Source organism: Vespa crabro, chromosome 11 (genome assembly GCF_910589235.1).
Source record: "Vespa crabro chromosome 11, iyVesCrab1.2, whole genome shotgun sequence".
NCBI classification, from domain to species: Eukaryota; Metazoa; Arthropoda; class Insecta; order Hymenoptera; family Vespidae; genus Vespa; species Vespa crabro.
The window spans coordinates 2921927-2948558 of NC_060965.1; the positions used below are offsets into that span (position 1 = coordinate 2921927).

Genomic DNA, 26632 nt, shown 5'->3' on the forward strand with positions numbered 1-26632 from the left:
TTGTAGAGGAGTACGTTATCATTAGATGCACGTGAAGCGTTGCACGTGTACGTCTGCGTTGCATTTGCAAGGAAAGGCGAAGAAAGAATGAAAGGAGACGACTATATAAAGTGCGTGATAGACCAGCTAATGGCGCCATCGTCAACGACGACGACAGTTTCCAATAGTCGAGGTTAACACGAGGATATAGCGTACCGTTCGTATTTTTCCCTCATGAGTTCTTGGAAAATGCCATGAAACTCCACACAGGCACATTCACCCTGTTCTTCTCATCGTCCCTGTTCCACCACCCGATATCAACCCTCCCACATTCCCCTCCCAATCGCTTTCCTTTTCACCGTAACGCTTTCATCCCCTTGTCGATGATCGTTCGCATTCGTTTGACCGTCGTATAAACAAAAATTTTCTTTTGAAAATTTCCCTTGAAAATTCCTTTTGAATATTGTAAAAACGATGTCCTAGAGGACTAACAAGGACTTTTATCTTTTTTCGATGACAAATAATCCGCACTTAATTAACGTCTGATATTATTTTTTCCTTTTTCATCGCATTTGATCAAATTTTAATTCTATTCACTTTAATTGGCTTTAAAGACCGAACTGTGCGATATTGATAAAAAATTAATAATAAACCGATATGGGTTAGTTGGAACGTAATATCGAAAATAATACGGACCACAAAGGGTCGAGTGATGTCGAGCATCGGTCACCTGTGACCTCTGTGAACGCGTTAAATTTACATTATGATCAAATCGTACGGTATCGTTGATCTCTTATCAGAAAAGTGTATAGCAAAATACCGATCTTTCAAACGATCAAAAGTAAGCAATAAATTGTCAAACCTTAAAGGTTTTGAAGGAAAAGGTTAAACGAAAATAGAGGAAGAAAAAGGAATAGAAAAATTGAGAAAGGGAGAAAGAGAGAGAGAGAAAGAAAGAAAGAGAAAGAGAAAGAGAGAGATCTTGAAAACGAGAAAAAGAGAAACGCGTGCAAGTGGCAGCTAGGTCGCGTCGTGCGTTCGACGGGTCGATCGAATGCGTGTACGCTTGTCTTCTTTCTTGCGTGTGCGTGCGAGGGTGAACGAGAGAGATAGAGAAAAAGAGAAACGAACGAATACGAGAGAAAGAGAGGGAGAGAGAGAGAAAGATATATAGAGAGAAAGAGAGAGAGAGAGAGAGAGAGAGAGAGAGAGAGATATCCGCATACGCGTGCGCGCGCGTGCAGCTATAGCGTATATTACGGGGAGGCTGTGACTCATCCTGTGGGAGAGAGAGAGAGCAAGATAGGAGAGGCGAAGGAAGGAGAGGAAAGAGAAAGAGAGAGCGTGTTTCCGTGGCAGGAAGCACCGAGTGGGGGCGGGGATCGATATATCGACTCGAGAAACGCTTCTGCCGTCGACTGAAACTGCGTAGCTTCAAGGTTCGTTCGCTCTCCTTCCTTTCCACCCCCACCCCAACCCCTCTTCATCCTTTTCGTTCTCTCTCTCTCTCTCTCTCTCTCTCTCTCTCTTGACGTTTCCTTCTTTATCCCTCTTTTTAACTGCGTGCCTTCTAGCACGTACCGAGCTTTCTCGTTTGGATTCTACGTAGAGTTCTTCTTCTTTTTCTTCTTATTCTTTTTTTTTATTTTACTTCTTCTTCTTTTTCTTCTTCTTTCTCTTTTTCTTCTTTTTCTTCTTCTTCTTCTTTTTCTTCGACGATGGTAAAATCTCTTGAAGAAATTGAGAGATCCGCGAAATGAGCGCGGATCGAACGGGATTCTAGAATTTGATATAAGTAGAGCTATGACGGGGAGGATGTGTAAAGGGAGAAGGAGGAAGTCACGCGGAAAGATTTTCGATTATGGACCCGGAGATAGAGGGATAAATGAATTATTGTTATTATCGGGGGATTGGGCAGAGTTCCGGCCAAAAAAAGAAGCGGTATTGTGTTACGAAAATTTCGACCGACTCGTCCGAATGATCGTCTCGCATAACCAATGTAAAAACTGCATATTCAACGCACGTAGAATATGCGATTTTGACTTCGTTCGAAATTTTTCTTATTTCCATTCAGTTGAATTTTTTCCAAGAAACAATTTTTAATAAAGCCAACATTCGCTTACAAAGAAAATTAAAGGGAATTATTAAATATGAAGAAAAAAAAAAAAAAAAAAAAAAAAAAACAAAAATTTTAATTCAGGAAAAATTCTTCTTCGATAAAGGAAGCATGTAATAACGAAAAACTTATCCTGAAATTAACGCGGCGAGATAACGCGTGAAAGGGTTGCTTTTTATCCTATAACGAGTACATTTTTCACGACTTTGCGAGGGTCTGATGAAAAGTAACGTAATTACCTTGGCTACTCCAAATTGAATGAGAATATTTTAATAAACGAGACGCGAAAAGTTAACTCTTATACTATCTACTTATATATTCTACAAGTATATATTTTTATTTTCTTTCATACAATTTCATCGGAAGTAATACAAATTCTAATATAATTTATCGGGCTTTCGATCGTAACAAATAAAAATGACGAAAATAATTTTCGAAAAGAGAAACAAAGATAGCAAGTTATTTTATCAATGTACGTAAACAAATTTATAATGATATAGAGAAGGAAAACAACAAACAAAAGATCTTCCTCCAAATTCGATCTTGACGTGCCTCCAATAAAATTTATACGATAAACACGATATCTTGACGTTCTTTTTTTTTCTTTTCTTTTTTTCTTTTTTTTTTTTTTTTTTTTTGTCGAGCAACGAATAAATCGTCGCGTGCGGCGTGAGTTTTTTAAACGGGCAAGTCTCAAAGTCCACCGAATGAACGAGTAATCGGTTCACCGCTTGACGTCACGCCACTCGCCGTGAAACAATTTTTTTTCCTTCCCTTCTCTTTTTTTTTCTCTTTCGAGATGAAATCATCGACACGGACGCATAAAGCTCGACGACTAGAAGCCAACAGCTACGCGTAGTACGGAGCTCGCACGTAGCGTGTTTTATCAATGAAGGTAGTTACTATCTTTTCATTACGCGCGCTATGATATGAATGGCGACGCGACGATAGCGTAACTGACCCACACGCTTCGCATGCACAATGTCGTTTACTATAACTCGGACCACTGCTCTCTCTCTCTCTCTCTCTCTCTCTCTCTCTCTCTCTCTCTCTCTCTCTCTCTCTGTCTTTCTCCCTGTCTCAACACAAGATAACCTGAAAGTCCAAACTGGTTACGAACGTACTCGTATTTCTTGTTTAGAAGAGATTTCATAGAAATCGTTGGGAAAAAAATTAAATTAAACTATTAAAATCCTATTTGAAGTCATTTCAAAAAATACTTTCGAACTAATGGTATCTATCGTAATCTTTTCCATTAATTTTATTCCACGAATAAATTTACGATTCGTATTCGAAATGTCTCAAGTATGAGATAACAGAGATCCATATGACATTGCTAAAACGAAAAGAAGAAAGAAATACGAGCCCTTGGAGAGAATAAGATCGACGGGTGTCGGATTTCGAAAATCTGGATCGCTCGATCTCGTTTCTCTTTTTTCTTTCATCTATACATATGTTAATACCCCATCTGTCGCGTTGGTTATATACGATCGGAAGCATTCGACATATAAAGGTTTTTATTTGCAGAGTTTGATAATGTCGATAAATCCGGCTCCTTCTTTATTCAGAAGGTACATAACTACGAGCGAGTTTGAAGGGGGTTAAACTAATCCTGAAATATACATCGACGATATGCGTATTCACTAACGAATGTGTTCGATTTGTTGAGAAAGAGTTCAAAAGAGATTTCTCGACTGGAGCTACGAAAGAGTTTTGATTGTCTCTGTCGAACAAATTTTACTTTCGTAGATAGGAAATGCGATTTTCTTGCTGATTAATTTCAAAAAGAATTATATTGAAAAATTATTGACGAAATATTGCCTTTAAATCTGTGCAATTTCATGGGAACAATAAGGAGAAAAGAAGAAACAAATAATGACGATTTTCAGGGAAGAAAAATATCATCTTCAAAATTCCTTTATCTTACCAACGAACTAAGAAGAAAAGAAATCTTCAAAGACATCAACTCGAAATTGTACACGCGTACATACAATCTCCGGCTGAATTTCATTTCGATATTTCGATCGAATGCCTCACAAACTACGATGTGGCTAACGACGGCAAAGTAGATTTCACAGTCGGCTGATAAAGACTCTCCCAGTCGATCCACCATCACCTCTACACCCCCCAACAATTCTCTGTCTCTCTCTCTCTCTCTCTCACACACATACATCTTTATAAGAGCCTAACGTCGCATACTCGAAAAATAAAATTTCTTTCGTCGTTCCAACTCCTCTTAACCCCCTCTACCTCCTCGTCCCTCTTACTCTCTCCTACCCATCTCGATCGTTACTCGCGTGAATTTTACGTCATTCTCGCGGCTTCCTTCTCTTCTCGTCCTCTTCTCGTCGTCTTCGCCCAAGAAAATCAAGTTTTCCACTTTCCCTCCGAGCGAAACCTTTTACCGTCGACGATGATGCTGGTGCCGGTGCTGGTACTGTTGCCGGTGATGGAGCTAGGGGAGTGTAGGTGATGGTGGGGATGAAGGGCGGAGGAAAATTCGAGGTCGCGGGGTATTTCGGCGAAAACGGGCTAGGAAGTGGAGCGAATCCTCCGACTTCCGCGCTGGCTCGATCGATCCCACGTGCCACTCGCGGATTTTCAATCTCCATTAGTACAACGATACAGAGAGCATGACCTCTGAATGACGCTTCGACGTCTTATGACGTAATTTTGAACGTAAGGACAAAAATCTGAATGGGGAATAACGTTCTAATAAAAACAATCTTACGACGAGTATTTGAAAATTTTCTACGTATTTCTTTTTTTTTTCCTTTTTTTTATGAAATCATTTATGCGTGCGTACGTGCGTATTCATGTGTATATGATGTGACACGTCAATTTTTGATGAAAATTTAACGACAATTTTCTTAATGATGTTACTCAAATAAATGACATTTTACATCCTAGAAATAAACTGAGAACTTATTAATTTATTTAATGTCAACAATTATATTGAATTATTCGAACGACGACATTAATCTTCATATAGATATTATACAATCCATTTTCATTTAATCTAATTGAGAAACGAAAGTGGCACGTGACTTGAAATACTTAAATAAAAAAGATAAAAAAGAGGCACATTACCTTTTCGAAGGAGTACACGCGATCAAGATATATCGCATTTCGAGTTACGAGATAAAGTACTACGTACGTCGCGCGAGAACCCTCTCGTTCCGCCGACGTGAAACGAGTTAACGTAATCGAGTAGGGTTTTCGGTTCTAGTTTCTCGATAAATCGAAACTGCACGAAGCCCGTAAAAGTACAGGACGAAAGAAAGAGGATATGCCGAGCAGTGTTCGATTACGTTCAACGTACTCAACGTACTCCACATTGGCTGATATAGAGAAACATAGAAAAAAAGAAAGAGAAAGAGAAAAAGAAAGAGAGAGAGAGAGAGAGAGAGAGAGAGAGAAGAGAGAGAGAGAAGAAAGAGAAAAAAGTGGGAGTAACCTCGCTTCTTCTACATTTCGAATGCTTTTTGCGTTATTCGGACCGTGATAACCGCAACGATAACCGGATACAATTCTTGGCTCCTCAGGGTTATCTCACGACAGGCCAATCAACTCGGTCGGTCTTCTTCGTGCGAGGAAAATAAAGCGCCAACTCAGACTTCGAAGCTCATGGATATGCCTCTGGTTTCGCGAATTGTCACAAAGATATTGTAATTTTTCGATAGACCGTACAAATTTCTATAAAATATTTCTACCAAATGAATACGAATTAACAATATAGATATGCTAATGAATATATTTGTAAAATAAACAAACACTAATATATAACGATCAATTACGAATAATAAATAAAATGAACACAGATTCAAATCATCGATCATGAATACTTAAAAACATGATTAGTGAACTTGTAATCAAACAAAAATTAATAATAATTACTTGGAGATGTTCGTTTGCACTTATTCGCGTTCATTTTGATTCTTTCTTTGGTTACGTCCACATAATTTAAATTTATCATGCATGCTAAAAGAGAAGGATGCTTCGGTCATTGCACCCTCTCCGAAAACAACGAAGAAACGGACCAAAACAAGGTAGAAAGACGATAAAAATCAGGCCATCACCGTAGGAGGGTGGCCTCTCGGCGGCAGGTGTACGATGAACTCGAGGGTAGAGTCCTCTCGCACGAAGAGAAAGACAGCAGGGGCGAGAGCTTTCCCTCGGGATAAAGAGGGTGTTAAGTCTTAGAAGGATGTGGGTTGTTGTGACGGCGATCCTATATACACCGATCTTCGACTCGCGACCATCTATCATCTACGCGCATTTCTTCTTTTACCTTTACTTCCATTTCAACCCTTTTCAACCCTTTCCTTCGATAATTCGACTATTATTTTTCTCAACTCGTCAATCGAGCAATTATAGACATTATGTACGTTGATATGAACTTATCAATAGAATCTCAACATATTAAGTCACTCTGTATTAATGTAAAGCTTACGTTGTTAATTTAGTTTTAAACAATTATTGTTCATTTTTCTTATTAAAAATTATAAAGAAAGATAAGATCTTATTTCTCAAATATCATCTATCCTGTTCTCTTAGTTCGGCAAGTGTTCCACTATTGATTATTGGCAATAGGAAATGACGCTTCTCCCTTCCCTTTACCGTTCTCTAGCTGTCTATTATACTATACTAACTCGTTGTTTCTCACGTGTCTCAATATTCGAACGTAAGAATTATTTACTCTTCCATATTTTATACATAAAATAATTAAAGTCTCTATTTTATAACTGTATGATTATTCGTGTATGTAAGATACTTGCTCCAAAAGGGGAAGAAAAAACAAAAAAAAAAAAAAAAGGAAAAAAGAAAAAATAAATACAAAGTAGGTATTGTCTTTAAATTGTTTGAATAAAATTTCGAAATACCGGCCGTCGATGTTCCTTCAAATCATTTCCATTTGAAGTTACTATAGAAAACGGATTTGATGTTATGCGTGCGAAGAAGCGATCGACTTCTCGCATTACTTTCAGTCGGCTGGACTATCATCATCGGACGGAATAACAATTTTCTCGTTCAATCGTATCACATCACGAGACGTGCGCGCGTGAACCCTCTCTCACTGCCTACGCACGATTCTTCAGGAAAGTCACGACCACCGTCGCCATCGTCATCATCGTCGTCGCCGTCGCCGTCGCCGTCGCCGTCGCCGTCGTCGTCGTCGTCGTCGTCATCGTCGTCGTCGTCGTAGTCGTCAAGCAAGCGAATGAGTCACCGTTTGAAAAGAGCAACGTGCGGGAGACGAAACGTTTTGAGGCCTGGATCGATCCGCTTGGCTCGTTCAAATTTTAGATCCATATTCTCTCTTACTGATTTCAACAAGACGATCCTACACACGTTTTCCTTCTCTATCTCTCTCGTTCATAACGAAGCTCTCTATTAGACACGACTCGGCGTTATCTTTACGAGGAGAAGAGAAAGAGGCTTGAGTTTTGTATCGACGAACAACACGTTTGTTTCCCGAACGAGGCGGAGTTCGATGAGCGATTATTATGACCCGCGGCGAGCCTTGAACTTGCCCTGCGATAAGCCAAACCACTTCGCGCTCGGCGCTTTGCTGCACTCGTTGCAGCTTGCATCCCATAGTATATTCTTCTTATAGGCATGCCAGACTTTATGAAGTTAAACCGTTGATTACTGCTATACAGAATAATTCTGATTATTAGAATGCGTTATAATTTGTTTTTAAGTAAAAAAAATATAAAGAATAAAAAAATATTTTAGAGAAAAATATTAGGTGTACATGCTTTACTAAAATATATCTCTATGATTCTATTCTTTTCCAAACAATTGCACCAATACACCTGCTAGGTGCAATTGTTTCTTATCTCGTTACAATGCCTAAGAAATGTTAATAAAGGAAATGTTTCATTCCAAGTTAAATCAGACCATGGTTCATAGCCATCGCTACCGAAAGCAACCAGTCAACCCACCAACCCTCTATTCAATGTCACTACAATAATAAACCACCTCGCGGTTATCTGTATTTCTGTATTTCCCTCTGGGATTCTCGGCACATCCAGGCATCGGGGCCAAGTTCAAGCTATATATACCGTTCTATAGCGTGGGTTTATCCGTGTTTATACCACCCAACCCTACTGTACTCCACACCCTGTTCTATACACCTGTGAGCACACCACTCGCGAGCAGAACGACAGAATTTCCATGGAAGCAGTACACGAACTCTATATACTTTACACTCTGTTATATCTGGATTCTTCAATCTATGGAAATCCGATCTTTCAGCGTTTCTTGCATACATCTACGGTTCACGCAATTTACGAATGAAATGATAAGTGTATTCCTTATTGGATGCCTTGAATATCACCTGCTACCACCCTATCATTTAAAATTGTAGACCTTGAACGTTCAAGAAAGAACTGGATAGACATGAAATCAAAAAAAAAGAAACATATTTTTTTTATAAGAAATCCACAAGAGTCATGTTAGAAGTGATATTCACATTCGTTTCCATACAAAGGATCTTATAAATCTGTCTAAAGAAAAAAAAAAAAGAAACAAATAAAAAAGAAAATAAGCAGAAAAATGATCTAGCAATAAGTCAGTCCAATCTTGAACAGATCAAAATCCCAAGTCAAGATATCAAAGATCACTGACCTTTTTCTCCGTGAGTTTCTCGCACCGCCTCATTTTGCAAATCTGATGACTCTTATCGTTCCTACACGGCGCGCAATCTCCACAGTTGTCCTTCCGTTGGCATCCGATGCATTCCCCGCACCTTTTGCGTTTCTTTTTAGCCGGCTTATCACCGAGGCCACCGTCACCGTCGGCATCACCCATTCCGCCACTCATATGATGAGGACCACGATTGGCGGTAGAGGATACTGCCGCGACTTGACCAGAATTTTCAACGCTACCAGCACCACCACCACCGCCACCACCACCTCCACCACCATCTTCGGACTCCATCGAGCCAGCCCGTATTTTTCTCCGTTCTTTCTTACGTCCGTCGATGCCGATCGCCCTTGAGGTTGGTGAGGAATCGAGGACAGTCGACATTGGGTTTTGGAAGTTGGCATGATGAAGTTGCGGATATTCAGGCTTGACTACGGTCAAAACAGTATGATGAGGATGACCTGGAGGTGGTGGGAACGCTTGGACGGGACTAGAACCGAGTAGTTGAATATGTCTCTCGTCGAGTAGCTGTTGTTGCAGAGCCGGTACCTCTCTCGCTTGAACGGGTGCCGGTACGAGAGGATAACCGACGGTACCGCGATGAGGATGAGGCGCCGGTAAAGGTGTCCCAAGAGTATGAAAACTGGGCAAACCTACAGCTGATGTAACGGGTGGCGAATGAGAGATGGATGCTGGCGACAACGGCGTCAATGCCGTTAATTGAGGCTCGGCTTCACTCGGTGCGGTAAATTGACTTGCAAAACTTGGTAATCCTTCACCGGTTGGTGCTGCAGCAGACACGACACCACCAGCGTTCTTCGACTCCCAAGGACGATATTGGCTAGCGAGAACCACTTCGCCACGGGAGTCGATCAACCGACCTGTCAGGCCCTCGTAATAGTCCCAGGACGACGTCAGGCCCAGTCCAACGTCCTGGGAATGAAGGGTCGTCAAAGTCGTAGAGCTGTCCATCGTACTGTCCCCGGCGAAGCTGCTGAACGGGGGCAGGTGACGAGCCGGGTCACCAGAGGTTGGCGAGGTCGCTACCGCCGCCGGAGGGCTCGGTGCTACCCTCTCGGTGGCGACGACCTCCTTCGTCACCTCGGCGCTCATCTTCCTCGCCACGTCATCCTGTTTTTAACGCTCCTCCTGCGTGCAGGAGGTCGACTCGATTCGAACGACAGTCCTCGTTCTTTTTCTATTTTCCTCTTTTGCTCTGGAGCTGATAGCTCTGGAGCTCGAAACTGGTAGATAGGTATTCTCTTTTTCTCTCTCTCCTTTTCTCTTCCGTTTCACCAATTGGATATGCACCAGTTCGTGCGAACTCTAATTTTGTTACCAAAGGACATTTGACGTCGCTAAATGTAAATCTCGGATTGAAGCCGAGTGCTTTTTTAAAGATTCACTTCTTACTTAACGTTTATTTATATAAATTCATATAGTTTACAAAAGACTTTACGCGGATGATTTTCACTTAATTAGTTTGGGATCACGGAAGTCTAGATGCTTATCTCGCTTCCTCTCTCTCTCTCTCTCTCTCTCTCTCTCTCTCTCTCTCTCTCTCTCTCTCTCTCTCTCTCTCTCTCTCTCTCTTTCTCTATCTATCTATCTATCTATCTATCTCTCTCTCTATCTCTCTCTATCTCTCTTTCTCACTCTTGGTCACTTTCTTTTGCTTTAAGAGTATCGTTATTCTCTGAGTGATTAGTAGAAAAAATGGTAGATTCTTTGGTTTATGGTTTTGCTTTCTTCTCCTCTCTCTCTCTCTTTCTTTCGTTCTCTGTATACTTTTTCCTTTAAATGTACAACAACTATTAATCGCGCTTGTCTATTCCCTCCACGTCTTTTCGATTTGGCACTGACGGATTTTTATTTGTGTTCTTTTTGTTTCGTCGTGTATATGTGTATGCTTTTGTGTTCGTGTTTGTATGTACTTTATTTCTTTTTTTTTTTTTTTTTTTTGTTTTTTATAACTTTTTATCGTTTGTACTTTTTTCTCAGATATATTTTTGTACACTAGGTAGATATTATAACTTTTAAACTTTTGTCGTCTTCTTCTTTTTCGTCTTCTTCATCTACTTCTTCTTCTTCTTCTTCTTCTTCTTCTTCTTCTTCTTCTTCTTCGTCTTCTTCTTCTTCTTCTTCGTCTTCTTCTTCGTCTTCGTCTTCTTCTTCTTCTTCTTCTTCTTCTTCTTCTTCTTCTTCTTCTTCTTCTTCTGAACTTAAGCTCTTGTTGAATATCTTTTTTTTTTGTTTTCTTCTTCTTTTATACGATATAAACACACTAATTACTTCTTTCGCGCTTCGTAAGAAAATATAAATCACTTGAGGTTAATGCGGCTTGTTAGAAGGCGATTGATTTGTACGATCTGAAACAGAATAGATAAGAAGGATGTGAATGTTAGTTGAGGAAGAGAAAGAAAGATGAAATGGTACGATTTAAGGCAAATGCTTTTCTCGCAATCATTTGGTCTCGTGTAACCCGCGTCTAACAAGTCGTTCGCTACTAGAACGTAGAATAACGTGTTATAGTCATCCAGCTATATAACGTGACCATTGCTGAGCCAAGGTTACTATGTACTACGTTCGGCGTGCATGCACACCTACTCGCACGCTTTGATATCCACAAATGTTCTGCCCTAGTCCCTACCCGCTTCATTCACGTTGCCTAGCGCGCTCAACAACGATGGCTACGAACTTTTCGCATTGTTGGATCTTACCACCTTGGAAATTTATCGTCTCGATTTGTTTCCTGCACCCCTTGCCCCCTTGCCCCATTCCCCATCCCTATATCAATTCTCTTCCATTTTCTTTTTAAAAAATATCACTCGAAAGAAGGAATTGTTAATACTGTATCAAACATATCTTCATATTGAAGATTGATACTCATAAATTTTATATTTTAATCGTCGTCAAGATGTCTATTATAACAATTTTTCGTATTTCCTAATATTTTCAATTAATTTTGATATCTAATCATCTTGGTTATCGGATAATAAAATATATTTATACTACTTTTTAATTTATATTTAACATGTCAAGAGAATTGAAAACGTATTGCCGACGATCTATAAAATTGATCCTTTCATTATGAAATATTATAAAAGGGAACCTTTAAATAATACGCGAATTAATCCTGCAAATAAAAAATACTGTAGGACAATTCGATGTTATGCGCATTAATATGAAATTTAAACGTAATGCGCAACGAAAGCATAAGTTTTGATCGATTTGTACGCCCGAAAAGTGTGGAGAAGTTGCTTATGCTTAAGAGAGGTTCAAAGCCATCGTTGAAAACTGGTACGACGGCGGGCTTGGTGAAATATCGACCGCCGTTTGGTTCTCTTTCCCTGTCTCTCTCTCTCTCTCTCTCTCTCTCTCTCTCTCTTTCGCTCGCTTTTCGTTTCTCGCTCACACTTACTCTCTTTCTCTCTCTCTCTCTCTGTCCCTCTCCCTCTTTTTTACCCCCACCACATCGCTCTTCAGTCGCTCCGTTCTCTCTCTTTCTATGTGCAAGCTCGACTCGTGCCATGTAACACACATAGGGAAAGAGAGATAGAGAGAAACGAACTCGAGCTTGTCACGTACGCGTCCACGTGGCGTAAGCGAATACTCACACATACATATAAAGAAATAGAGAGTGAGAAAGAGAGAGAGAGAAAGAGAGGAAAGAGAGACACACACATCTGAACGTACTAGTCGTGTGTGACACAAGCTTTCGCACGGTTCACGAATACACTGTGATGTGGTACATAGACCGAGCGTTCTCGTTATCTCTCTCTCTCTCTCTCTCTCTCTTTCTCTCTTCGTTCCATCTTCCCTCCTCTCCACCCCGAAACCCTCTGTAATAGCTTTACAGCTGTGGACGTTGGAGCTTTCGCTATCGCTGGAAACTTGCACTGTCGTTCAGCACTTTCGCTTATGAAACAGCCGCTTTTGCCGCTACGCCACAAAAAGAAAGAGACGCACGATACGAGATGTGAAAAAGTTGAAAACGGAAATTGTAATTGCTCGTTCGATCCTACGAATGGATCTAAAATTTTCTTCGTAGTTTCTCATCGTAATGTTTTTCAACCTCTTGGCAAAATGATTTATGTGTTTATTTCTTTATTTTTATAATGACTTTCTCAGCCTATTTATGACCTATACGATTTGATGGGATTTTGGGGGAAGAAAAACGCAATCGAACCAATCATTTTTGTGATTTTTACATCAATGTGGAAACACCTTTAGAGGTCCAGCTCGGGTCATAGGCAACTGAACTTTCCTGACGTCCATAAATCGTCTAGACTGAATACCGTGAACTTTAGTCTTTAAAGGTCGCGAAACTCGGCGCTCCGATAGCGAGCGCATAAACTCTGGATAGTGCCGTTGTTCTCATTTAAAAAGGGTCATTTTGTATGCGCACACGGAAGATCCGTTGCACACGTGGCCACGAAAAAGAAGAAAAAGAAGAAAAGAAAAAGATGAGAAGAAAGTTTCGGAGGTCTGCTCGGCGTATGCGCTTTTTAAAAATAGCATCGAAGATTAATATTCCATCCGTCTAACCTAAAAAGTTCGGACTACTTCGTTTGGTTAAATTGGTCACGTGCCAAAAGTTTTGATACTTTACGATATATCCTACGGACACGCAAATTATGCCAATTTTTTATACAAAACATAATATATAATGATATTAAAGAAATATATATCCGCCATTTTTCGAAAAAGATGGAAAAAAAAATGGCGATTGGAATGTTATAACCCTAATCTAAATCGACGAAAAATTGTATCGAGGTACGATAAGTTCATTCATCATTCTATTAAGATAAATACAAAAGGTGAAAAAAATCTAATTCGTCATTGTCAAGAGAGCAAACAAGACGTCGTAAATTTTTCTTCGAAAAACGACCGGATGAAAAGTGAAAAGTAGAAGAAAGAGAAAGAATGAGAGATAGGTTCGGAGTAAACGCTATATAAGAAAAAGTCGCTCGGAGGAACGTCCGTCGGCGGGCACAGCTGGTCCCACCGTTGCACTTTCGTCGAATCGACCGTACCGTACGCACAAAAATTCAATACCGCCTCGCGCGTTGCGAAGCGGCCCATAGTGTACGCTCCGTCGCGCTGTGTATACCCGGTGCGACGAAACGATACGACGAACGGAGAAGCGGGAGCGTCGTCTTCGTCGTCGTCGTCGTCGTCGTCGTCGTCGTCGTCGTCGTCGTCGAGACGGAACGGATTCTTTCGTTCGCACGGCCCTCTCGCCGGGCGCAGGACGCGAATTCCAAGAAGCGCGTATAAACCAGCTGCGAGATAGAGAAGATTCCGCGCGCTCGGAATTAACATCTCGTCTCGTCTCGTCGAAACGGCCGAAAGAACGAATGGGAGCGTCGTTGTCCAAAGCTGCGTCTCTCAAACAGAAAACACGTTCTGCGCGTGCGTCAAATCTTGACGACCAAAACGCGTCCCGCCTTTTTCTCTCTTTCTCTCTCTCTCTCTCTCTCTTTATCTATCTATCTATCTCTATCACTTTATCTATATCTCTATCTTAGCAACCCCATTCAAAAAACAAGAATCGATATTTTTTTGAATTTTCATTCTCTTCGTTGCAGCGAATGGAGTTGTCCACGTCAAACGATTCGAAGCGACCAAACGTTGCTTGATTAATCCTTAACCGATATCAAGGGGTCATGGCTGAAATGAATCGAGCGAGTAGAAAACGAAACTTCCAAACGATTTTCTTCGCAGCTTCGTTCCCATTTAAACGACAAGCACGGCAGGAAGAAAAGTTCCAAGATTTTTTTCAACGTACTTCATATATGTATGGGAGAAAGGACTAGCGAACAAAGATGGCCGATATCCGGAGTGAACGATGGCGTCTTTCGTAGTTGCGATTCCATTCCGAATTATCTTCCTTTCCGCGAGCGTAAATCCTGGATAACGAAGTTCCGTTTTCGCGGATGGCACGCTCGCGCTAATTCCGGCGTCACGGTGAAACAAAAATGGCCAGTGTTCGTCCTCCGACTGTGCATGCTAGCTTCGAAAAAAAAAAGAGAGAGAGAGAGAGAAAGAGAGGGAAAGAGAAAGAAAGAAAGAGAGAGAGAGAGAGAGAGAAATACAGAGAAAGAAGAGAGAAAGAGAAAGACAAGAAGAAAAAGAGGAAAAAAAAGCGTTCTTCTCGCGGCGGCCCCGAACAAAAAAGCTCGGGTACACTTTCGCCGACCTCGTGGTGCCGCGGTGGAGTCTCGCGACAAAGGCTGCTTGATTCAAGGTCCCACACACACGCGGGCGCGGGCGCGAGCGCGCGCGCGCGCACTCTTACGGCGCACGCATGCACGCACGCACGCACGCACGCACGCACGCACGCACGCACGCACGCGAGAAAGAGAGAAAAAGAAAAAGAGAGAAAGAGAGAGAGAGTGAGAGAGAGACTTGCACACTTGTCAGAGCCGTAGCAAAACTGCGCGACGCCCTTCTAGCACGAATTTCGTGACTTTTTCCCTCATGTTCGATCATACTCAACTACTTTTTATCGAGAAAAACATTTGTTAAGAATCTTGACATGTCTCCTTTCGACACATGAATGCGACTGTTTCTGAAGAACCAATTATCTTTTCATGAAAATGAATAAGCCGCAAAAATGTACTAACGTTGAACGTGATTAGCGAAGAAAAATGTCGGAAGAATGGAGAGTAGCATCCTAAAAGTTTTCTTGCGAAATCAGTTCGTTCTTAAAAGATCTCGAATATATTACAAGGAAAACAAAATTATATATATATATATAATCCTAGCTTCAAATTCTTTCAAATGTATCAAAATACAAAATTTAAAAGGAGTAGATCATGAACATCATGAATACACCAGCGGATGAAGATCGATAAAGATCATGAGAAGCGACGATAATCAATCGACCAATCGCGTTCTTTGTGAACGTATGTCCGGTTTTGTCTGTCGTTGCTGATTGACCATCGATAGAAGCCTCCCTTTTTTTATTTAATGCAAACGCGTTTATTGTCGCGTATATGAGAGCGGGCGCGAAGCGTCAAACAATTACCGCCCAGGCCGATAATCTTGTCGGTCCGTACCGTGGCAACGATATTACTTCTGATCCAGCACTTACTCCGAACGTAACTACCAGTTAAAGCTCTCCGGCAACTACCTCTTCACAACTCGACGTAATGTCACCAACACAAACGTACATGCCGCTCCGTCTCATATCAAAATACACATACACACATACCGACACACAAATATATATATATACATATATATATATATATATATATGCATATGAATATACATATACGACACACTAAACTAATAGACTATTAATGAGAGATATTTTTCAGACGTCTAACCCGTTCAACCCTTGCACCTTTTCTCTCTCTCTCTCTCTTTCTCCTTTTTTATCACTATTTCTCTTGTTTTTCTCGAACTTCTCCATCCCTCTAATACATTTTTTTCCAATCTTAACAGCACCATGCTTTTTTACAGCACTGCACACGCACATGTGTATGTACATATAATATATATACATATATATGTACAGACATACGCATAACTCGCGAGTGCTTACCGGACTCTCTCGCACACGCACGTCTCTGTCCGTCTCTCTTTCTCTCTTGCTCCCCCGAACGTCGTCGTGTGCGGAGCTTGTATATATACGTACGCACGTGCGCGCGGGATATACGTACGATGTCTGACGCATGCGCGTGCATGAGTCTCTCCCCCCCTCTCTGTCTCTCTCTCGCTCTCTCTTCTTTGAGATCCCGCAACTACGTCGTCACGACGTTACGAGCGTCGCGTACGGGCTGATCACACGCGCGTCTCTATAAGTGAGTGAGACAGAAAAGAGAGAGAGAGAAAAAGAGAGAGAGAAAGAAAGAGAAAGAAACACACACACACACACACACACATCGAAAACGAAAGAGAGAGAGAGAGAGAAAGAGAGTGGACGACACGCATCGTAAAGCGTACCTAGCTCATGTGGACGACGGCGTAACGGTCGAGGTAGAGGGAGGACGGAAAAGAGGGGCGTAAGGGTAGGAGAGAGGGCCTCGGACGTCGAAGAGAAGGAATAGGGAGGAAAGGGGAGAGGGACGCAACGTCGAAACCACCCACACTAACGCGCGATATCGGAAATGATATAAAATTGCGTCGAGCGCGCCGCTGATATTTAAATTGGTTCGCTAAACCACGGATTAATGCGCGCGACGACGCTTGGAACCCACGCCACCATGAGCGGTGGTTTAAAAAAGATCGACTGTCGACAAAAAGCGAAAGAGAGAAAGGTAGAGAAAGAGGTAATAGATATTAGGGTTTCTTAAATTCATTTTCTGTTTGAACACCATAAAAATTGTGACATGTTGTAACAGACAACATGATGGGCCTGTCCAATTGCAATTCTTGGAATGAAATTGTTGGAATGAAACTTGCAAATATTGATATTATTAAAATTGATAAATTAGTAGAGTACAAGAAGTAAGATAAAAATTGGTAAATTAGTAGAGTACAAGAGGCCGATCAATTATTCAAATATGTCGCATAAAAAATGGCGGTCAGAGTATACATATGCAGGTCAAACCTCAAAACAAATGTCAGACCATTGCAACATAACAGTATGGATATGCTGTTAAATGTAGTCTTTAAGAAATATGTATAGAATAGAAATGACCAATAAACAATCTTCTTTCGAACAACTTATTTTGTATGTAACATAAAATACTTTTCTCTTTTTTCCGAGAATATAGACAAGAAATAAATAATGAGAAAACTAACATACAATTTTAGCAAAGATTTTCTTCTTTTTCTCTTATATCTATGACGTAAGCAATTTTATTGTCTCTTTATTATTATTAGATATTATTATTATCGTTATTATTATTATTATTATTATTATTATCATTATTATAAAGCAATGGATTAAAGGTGCAACGTCATCACTAGAGCAAACGAGATAACGATTAATTATGTCTCTAGTAAAGATGATGATGATCAGAGTAAACAATAATATGTATATACATTTTATGAGACTATACTTCGAAAAGATATTCAATTATATTTCTAGACTACTAAAAATATATTAAGAAAGAACGATTAAACGGTGTTTTCGCTCTCCCGCGTATATCGCAAGGTTCGACGATACCGCGATCGCAACTCGTTCATGGGAACAAAGAGAATACTCGCGACGACAACGATAAAATCGTTGTACTCTCTGGCCGATCAACGAATAAGAAGCAAGATAAAGAAGAAAAAAAAAAAAGAAAAAAAAGGGAGAAAGAAAAAAACATAAAACAATGGTCACTTTTTCATGGGCATAAGATGGAAATGTTTTGGGATCAAAATTTCAAAAGGAAGATATTTCTTTCTCTGTTTTGTCGATCCTTTCGCGAGATCGTAAAACGCGGCTAAATCACGACGAAGCGGCCATCTTTAACGTCTCTTGTCGCGCGAAACGCGTCTCTCTCTCTCTCTCTTTCTTTCTCTTTCTTTCTCGTATTCCAAGAAATCGAACGGAACAAAGGCTACACCGCGAGATTTCGATCCATTTCGGAGTAGAATCGAATATGCAAGCTTCTAGGAATTCATGAATGCGTAAGCCGCTGCGACGTATTCGTTCTTAAAGCGCGCTCACGTAAACTAGAACCCGAGAAAAAAGAAAAGGAACAATTAAAATACGAAAAGGTTTCGTGAAATATTCCCGCGAGGGATAAAGAAGATGAAGAAAAGAACAAAAAACGAGGATTACTCGAGGAATAGCAATTTAAAATTAGTTGACACACCTACGAGACATAAGAGTAATAACAGCAACAAGAGACAACGACATGTTATCTCTTAGTTTTTCTCAAACGGAGAACCTCAGGCCACCGATGTCGTCAGAAAACGTCTGACTACGCTCGATCTTCCGATGATAACGTTGAAAACGTTAAAGTTGAGATTGAGTAGTAGTAGAAGAAGAAGAAGAAGAAGAAGAAGAAGACGAAGAAGAAGAACAAGAACAAGAAGAAGAAGAAGAAGAAGAAGAAGGTGGAAGAGAACTAAAAGAAAAAGAAGTTGAAGGAGAAAATAAAAGAAAAGAAGAAGCATAAAGAGAAAAGAAAGAAAGAAGAAAGGAGAAGACGAGAAAGAGCAAAGCCGAAAGAAGACGAGGATCGCGAATGCGCCCGTAAATCTCTTGGCGCCCGTAGTTCTCGCGATCCACGAGAACGTCGGTGTTCTTTCGTTCGTTTCGATCCATTCCGTCGTTCCGTCGGCAAGGAGAGAAAGAAAGAAAGAAAGAAAGAAAGAAAGAAAGAAAGCAAGAAAGAAAGAGAGAAAGAAAGAAGAGAAAGGAAGAAGAGAAATAAAAAGAGAGAGGGAGAGAAAGAGAGTTAGAGGAACCGGCCGAAATCTGTCTCACTCTGTTCCCCTCTCTCTACTCTTTCTCTTTCTCCCACCCTCTCTCTCTCTCTGTCTCTCTCTCTCTCTCTCTCTCTCTCTCTCTCTCTCTCTCCCTCAACGACTTCGTGTTCGAGGACGAGCAAACGGGAAGAGAAAAAAAAGGAGAAAAAGTTCCTTGGTGGATAGACGGGACTACGCTCGAGAGAGAGCTTATCCCGTTGCTGGGCATAGAAATCTTATTAGAGACCTATACGTATGGAGCAATTAAATAACCGTTCCTGATTTCGGTTTAGAAAGATGGACACTGGTGATCTGAGGGCACATTCATCGTCTTTGACGTTTATCGAACGGAAGAGTAAAAGAAGAATAAAAAGAAAAACAACGATGACAACGACGTATCCGTCTTTTTTTTCTCGAAGAAGAAGAAGAAGAAGAAGCAGGAGAAGAAGAAGAAGAAGAAGAAGAAGAAGAAGAAGAGAAATTAGTGCTTTAAGAACCTGTTTCCCATACACTGCGCGTAGCATCCACGAAGCGACTAAACCGAGCCTATAGTAGTATTCGTAGTAGTAGTAGTAGTAGTAGTAGTAGTAGTAGTATTGGTAGTAGTATTCGTAGAAAGGAGTATTTCGGTGGGGGTTGGCGCCGTAGTTTCCGTCACTCGCCGACGACGACACGACGCGCGTTCTCGTCGACTCACGCCGTCGCGAGAGAGAGCCGTGGAACATTCGCAGCACCGATGCGTGCACGGCGTGCTCTCGAGGACACTACCGTGCCACCGGCTTTGCCAGGAGGCGTCGCCGGCGGTGGTGGTGGCGGTGGCGGCGATGGTAGTGGTAGTGGTGGTGGTGCTGCTGCCGCTGCCGCTGCTAGCGGTGGTGCTGCTAGCAATGGTGGTGGTGGTGGTGGTGGTGGTGGTGTGATAGTGGTGCTGCTGTTACTCCTGCCGATGGTGGTGGATAAGACGGTGAGGATCGAGTCCTAAGGACAATCGACTTCCGTCAGGATAAACCCAACATGCGTTTGATGTACCCCCCACCAAGCGTTTTTCTTTTTTTTTTCCTTTCTTTCTTTTTCTTCTGATTTTTAGAAACCAACACCACCCCACTGTTTCTTCGTCCTTATCCCTTGTCACTTTCTCTCTATTTCTATATCTCTCTCTTTCTCTATCTCTATCTATCTATCTATCTATCTATCTATCTATCTATCTATCTATCTATCTAACTATGTATCTATCTATCTATTTATATCTACCTATCTACTTCTCTTTCTCTCTCTCCCTTGGAGGGTATACTCTCCGACATGATCAGAAATGGGGGAAGAAGGAAGGAGATGAGGAAGAACGGAACGAAAGCGAAAGTGAACATTCTCTCTCCGATTGGCGAAAATTGTTCTTCTCCACACTTTTCCTTGGTTTTCTTTTTCTGTGCTTTCTTTTCCTTTTATTTTTTTTTTTTTTCGGTTAGCCTATCTTAACCACTCGCGCACTGTTTTCCTGATACCACCCCGGGCTTCGTTATCTTGTACCTCCTCGCACTAACTCTTATCTATTTCTTTTCTCGAAAGAAGACACACAAAAGGGAATGCACACGCAAAAGACGCACACTCTTATATTCACTTACATACCGGTCACCGTGCTTTCTCCTTTCTGTCTTTCTCCCGTTATTTCTTTCTCTTTCCCTCTTTTTCTGTATTTATTTGTTGCTTTTCTTTCTTTCTTTCTTTCTTTCTTTCACCCGGCACCAGAAAAGAGAAGCACGCAAGGCTCACGATATATATCTTCTCCTCTCCCGTCTCCTCTCCCGTGCACGTCCTCGTGCGTAATATCAGGGCGCGTGTATCACCGGCGCGACGATTCACGAACGGTTCGTCTCTCTCTCTCTCTCTCTCTCTCTCTCTTTCTCTCTCTTTCTCTATCTTCGGCGCTGGTGCGCGCGCGCGTACGCGCACGCACCTATTCCTCCTTTCTTTCCGGAATTTCCCTCTCGATCGGCACTCGCGACAGTAGAAACGACAACGACCACGACATCGACCTCGGACAGAACAATCACGAGATTCTCTCTCCTTTTCTATTTTCACCCCCGTAAAAGTGAAATGAAAAGGAATGAAAAAAATTGATAAAAAGATAATAAACAAAAAACAACAACACAATGAGAAGTACGCCGTAAAGACGTACGAGAGAAACAACAACCGGCGAATGTTCAACGTGTATATGTATATGTATATACATGTATGATTTATATAATATATGTATATACATATATATATATATACACACACACGGGGAGAGAGCGCGTTAGCCGAAGATCGAAGGGGGCAAAGGCGTACCTTTGGTTTTCACGGCGTGCTGCCCCGTGCTGAGTGTGTGCTCTCGCCGCGCGCGCGGTGACTGTATTGCTCGGCAAGAGAGTATATTCTTTGTCCGTGGCCTCGGAGAGTCGCGGAACCAGCCGGCAGCTGCCCGCGTTTCGGCGCTCGTAAGCGACTCGGCACGGCTCGGCACTCCTCGGCAGTGTCATCCCGCCCGCCATGGCGGGAAGCCAGGATACCAAGCGCCAGGCCAGGACCAACCCGATCCGGTGGAAAGGGAAATTCTACACGACCTCGCGCTCATCGTTGAATGGTGGGGAGAGTACGACACGAACCGAATCTTTACGGAAAAAGACGAATGGAAAACGACATTGGCCGAACTCGAACGATGAAGATTTTTCGGCGATGGTGGGGTACTCGGAACCCTTCCCTCCTCTTCCCACTCCTCATCCAGAACTGAATGTGCTCACAACAGTTTGGATAGGTAGTGGGGAGTTACGACGCGCTTCAACCAAACAGCGCATGTGCTCGTTCGAACCTTCTCAACCCCTGTTTAGCGACGGCGCGCGTCTTTCGATGAGCCGAGGGATGCTGCGACGCTAGTTCCTTCCTTCCTTCCTTCCTTCCTTCCTTCCTTCCTTCCTTCTTTGCTTTCTTCTTTTCTTCTTTCCTTCTCTCTGTTACTCTTGGATTACTCAAATCGTTGTACCGTCCTTGTACACTACCTCCTTCGATTCGTACTCCCCACTTCGATGAAATCGCAAGGCACGTGTAACGCACCATAAAAAAACGTTTCAACCGTACTTATACGATCGTGGGTCACAGGGTCGTTCTCGTCCTTCCTTAAAATACTTGCTTTTTTTTCTTCTTCTTCCCAGGAGATAAGCATAAGATAATCGATAATCATACACTGTGTCATATATATATATATATATATCATCACATACTCTCTTTCTGAAAGTAAATGTGTACTTGGAAAATGTATTAAAAATATATACCATTGTAATCCATTTTAATTTGTAACAATTGGATTTAATAAACAATATCATAAACCATAATACAAGATCTATGTTATTACACCCTTTTCCCCTACCAACGTGATACAAACGAACATGTATTGTTCGTACCAAAACCATTCTAAAAAGACTGCCTAATTTGAATTTCTTCTTCCTCTCCAGTATTGGAGTACAAAAATATCGGAGCAAGGGTTTTGGAAGGCAGTTGATTTGCTCTAGGCTAAAAAATAGAGTCGTTGATATCGAATCGGAGAGGTTGTCGGAATAAATCGTTAGCGCGTTCGGAAGGGGGGAACAAAAAGAGGAAAAATGTCGAATCTTTGAAACCCGTGGGATTGGCTGTTTCTACTATGTAGAAAGATAGGGTCCACATGAAACAGACAGTCTTGCCTACCGTTTTACGACTTTCTTTCTTTATGGGACGTTCCAACAAAAGATAGAGCGAAGTGGCTCACAAATTGAAGCGTAATTCCGCGTGGTACGAAGGGTGGGATAAGAGAAGTATGAAACAGATCGATCGATTTTAAGTTCGTAACAAACAACACAGTATTGCGTATAGTCTTATTTTTTTCGTTCAGTAGCAAGCTGTACATTTTCTCCCAGCTGTTCAAAATATTGTTGTCCCGGAATTTCTCGCTCTGTTAATTCTTTCATTTGATGAGGGTTTCATAGATTTTTATCCATACGTGTCGAAGCATTAGCACTCGAATAAGAGTTAATTTTTTTCACATTCACCCTTATAAACCATCCTGCGGGTATATTCTATGTCTTTTCTTTATCCATCCGGCTGCGTTGCGTCTTGTATCTTAATCGAACTACTATCTATTGCTAGCTATTCCTTTCCTTTCGACTTTTCCGAAGAAACATCGTTGTTAAGCATCATCTTTTCTCTTGGGTCGCTATCCATACACGATGAAAAGAATAAATGCTGCGATGGATGCTGCGAATTATCTCCGTCTGCTGATTTTCCCAGGTGCTAGGACCATCTTTTTCTTCTTCTTTTTTTTTTTTTTTTTTCTTTTTATGTATGTATAAGCCGAGCGCATTTTAATCGTACGTGCATATAAACGTATACGTACGTTAGCAAGCATAGGTATGGGATGCTACCAGAATATCTGGTTCCATGATGTCAGCGGGTAGGTTAAAAAATTAACATAATAATAGTCAGCCTATGCAGATATAAATTAATGCGTATTCTTCTACCAAAGGTTCAACGAATAGATATACTCTTGTCGTGCGACAGAAGATGCATCGATTTTTTATCTTTTTTCTTGATTTTTTACTTCGCTCTGATAGATTTGAACTATTACAAAATACAATTTATTTCTCTTGAAACAATACGACAGTATCTATATTAACATTTGAACGACTTGAATCATTGAAATAAAAGTTAACGCAAATATATTGATAAAAATAAATAAATTTTCTTCATAGAAAAAATGTTATACAATATAATATAATTCTGAAGATTACTTCTTTCATATAAAATATCTAACAGAATAAGAGCCCATGCCAAAGAAGGAACCTTTATTCGTTTCATCGTAGAACGTTCGTCTACCTGACATTTCGCTTCGGCTAGTCCGCCATAGTGATGGAGCCCAAGAAGGTAGATCGTATCTTTCTTTTCTGGATCCTTTCGAATATCGATCTCTTCGTTGAACAACTGATCCGTGAAGTGGCGACTGTTGAGCCTATTAAAGGCTCAAAAAAAAAAAAAAAATACATTTTTCAAATAAGTCGATCAAAGGTTTTTTCCACTCTCCTTTCTCGCCGATATTTCTTACATCATGTCAAGGTAAAATTACGATATTAATTTTTATAATAGCAATAAGCTTGAGTGCACTTAATTCAATAAAACCTGATAAAATTAAATGTCAGTAATGGAACGTCGCTTGTAGGAATTACAGCAATTAATTGTAGAAGAAAAATTTAACAAAAAGAAAAACTAAATTCTAGAAAGACAAAGCGGCTTATTTCAAATGCGAGCAACACATTCCCGACCAATTCAAATACGGCTAAAGCTGCGCAACTTCGATCTTACGATATGCGATCTTGCTGCGATGGCGGCGAGTCTCTATGTGCCATGTGCGCGGGCTAAACACAGTGGCGAAAGCAGCTGCTACCGTCGTGACACGCGTCCATTGTCGGTGTTTCGTGGCATCGAAAAATGAAAAATCACCCCTGCTACCCTCTCTTTCTCTTTCATTTTCTCTTGATCTTCGATGCTCGGTCTTCACTCTCCCGAGGACATTCACCTGGTCGAAAAGAAGAGAACCTTTTAGAAAAAAATAAATTCGTACGGAGCGATAACTATAAAAAGAAGACATGCGGAAAGCGAGCTTTATGGTTCTTATATTCCATTCTTTCATCTTTTTATATATTTCTTGTATCTTTTCGTGCTCATACTTTCTACCTATAAAGTACGATTAATTTACCCATTCTCTCTCTCTCTCTCTCTCTCTCTCTCTCTCTCTCTCTCTCCCCCTCTCTAACACTCTAAACATCTTACGCAATCGATTACACAACTATATAATAACCTCTCGATTTCTATATCTCTTCTCTCGAATCTATTGCTTCAAATTGTATATTTCGCGTATCGTCTTTACCTTGAAGAAGAAATTAATGTACTATATTAATAACAGAAATATTTCAAGCACAGTCACGTTATTTACTTGAATACTTTCAAGCTTTTTAAGAGTGACCTTGAAACTTGGACAAAAAAAAAGTATACCGTGTGTTTTTATTCCGTTGTCACGAAACGATTCCTAATCGGGGCCACTTCGGGTTCCCTCCGTTGACGTTGATTTTTCGTCGTGAGGGGCGGTCAACACCTTGACGGCGCGTCGCGGGGAAAAAAAAAGAGCATTTAACCCCTTTTAGATGGGGTACCTCTTGGCAATAGCGGTGGACTACTCCATTGAAGAGGACACGCGCTACCGATCTGGGGGTGCACAACCCCCGATTTGGTCGAACACCTAGTACCAACCCCTGCACCCTCGCACTAGGGTCCTTCGTAGATGGATTCACTGACTTTTAAGAGACTCTGACAACCCTCTTTCTCAACCCCTTATACGATGCAAGGTGCTTCCACTCACTTCCGGATTCCTTAACTTTCTCATACTTGATCGATGCAACACGATTTTTTAATGTTATAGTCAGTGAATCTTTGGATTAACTTATTACTATATCTAAACGAATCACCAAAAGGTTCAACCGATAAACGTCTATAGCTTTCGCATTACTTTCTCCAATCGAACGATCAAGAAATAAATATACAGAAGGACTGCAGGGTAGACAAAAGGACATAAATTTCACGTTGATGGCACAGGTACACGAGCCACCGTGTTGTTCTGATCAGACTTCAGGAGATAATTTACCGCCGGTGGCGAAGTCAAAGAATTTTTTCCCTTCTTTTTTTCGACTCTTTCGTAACTTCTACTTCTACCTTCTTGGTAGGCTTATCCTTCGAAAGCTCGTTGATCGCATGTCTCTCGGCCCGATAACGCGCCGACAGCGAGCTCGTTAGGACTTATCTTCATTACGACGGCCGACTAATCGCGACGGTGCGTGGCATATCGCGATCGATACTCTTCTCTCTCCTCTTTTTTCCTTCCCCTTCTCCTCAATGCTGTTCCGTCTTTCTCTCCCCCCCCTCTCTCTCTCTCTCTCTTTTACTCTTTCTAGAGCTAAGGTTCTTCGCTCGTTAGAAACATCTGCCGTACTCTTAGGTACAAAATACTTTGGCGCGTGGCTACAAACCAATCGGACGACTCTTGTGCATTGTCCTTCCACCGATTGTTGGCAATCTTTCTATCTTCCTTATTTTCCTTCTCCTTAGCTTTCTTCTCTCTCGCTCTCTCTCTCTCTCTCTCTGTCTCTCTCTTTCTCTTGCCCTCCCTTCCTTTCTGTCTCACTCTCTCACTTACTCTCTTTCCCTTCCTCTCTCTCTCTCTCTCTCTCTCTCTCTCTCTCACTCTCTCTCTCTCTCTCTCTGTCTCTCATTTTCTTTCTCTTGGGAAACCATGCACCAGCCGCGACAAAGGGATGCTCCGATTTCTATTTTCGTTTCATCGGCGACACTATCCTTTGTCGGGTTAATAGGCTTCCGTGACTTTCACCAAGTTGTACCTTCTTGTATGTTTGTGTATGTTTGTGTATATGAAGACTTTGTGCGTCAAAAATTTTTTTTAATTATAAATAATCG

General features: G+C 41.2%; 1 protein-coding gene and 1 long non-coding RNA gene across 3 annotated transcripts in view; both read right to left on the reverse strand.

The window, feature by feature from the left end:
- LOC124428261 (DNA N6-methyl adenine demethylase-like) overlaps positions 1–10802 on the reverse strand; it is a 63136-nt gene extending 52334 nt beyond the window's left edge. Inside the window, exon 1 of the mRNA XM_046972153.1 lies at positions 8729–10802. Coding sequence (XP_046828109.1) covers positions 8729–9859 — 1131 coding nt within the window. The 5' untranslated portion in view covers positions 9860–10802. The remainder of the gene's footprint in view (positions 1–8728) is intronic.
- Positions 10803–10983: 181 nt separating this feature from the next.
- LOC124427977 lies at positions 10984–26182 on the reverse strand. Of its 2 annotated transcripts, XR_006943052.1 has the most exons (4): positions 25160–26182; positions 24966–25034; positions 21431–24683; positions 10984–11115 (listed from the first exon to the last, which is right to left on the reverse strand). It is a non-coding gene; the product is annotated as an uncharacterized LOC124427977 (long non-coding RNA). The 2 variants fall into 2 exon arrangements; XR_006943051.1 differs by lacking the exon at positions 24966–25034 and having other exon boundaries at positions 25160–26180.
- Between the last annotated feature and the right edge of the window lie 450 nt (positions 26183–26632).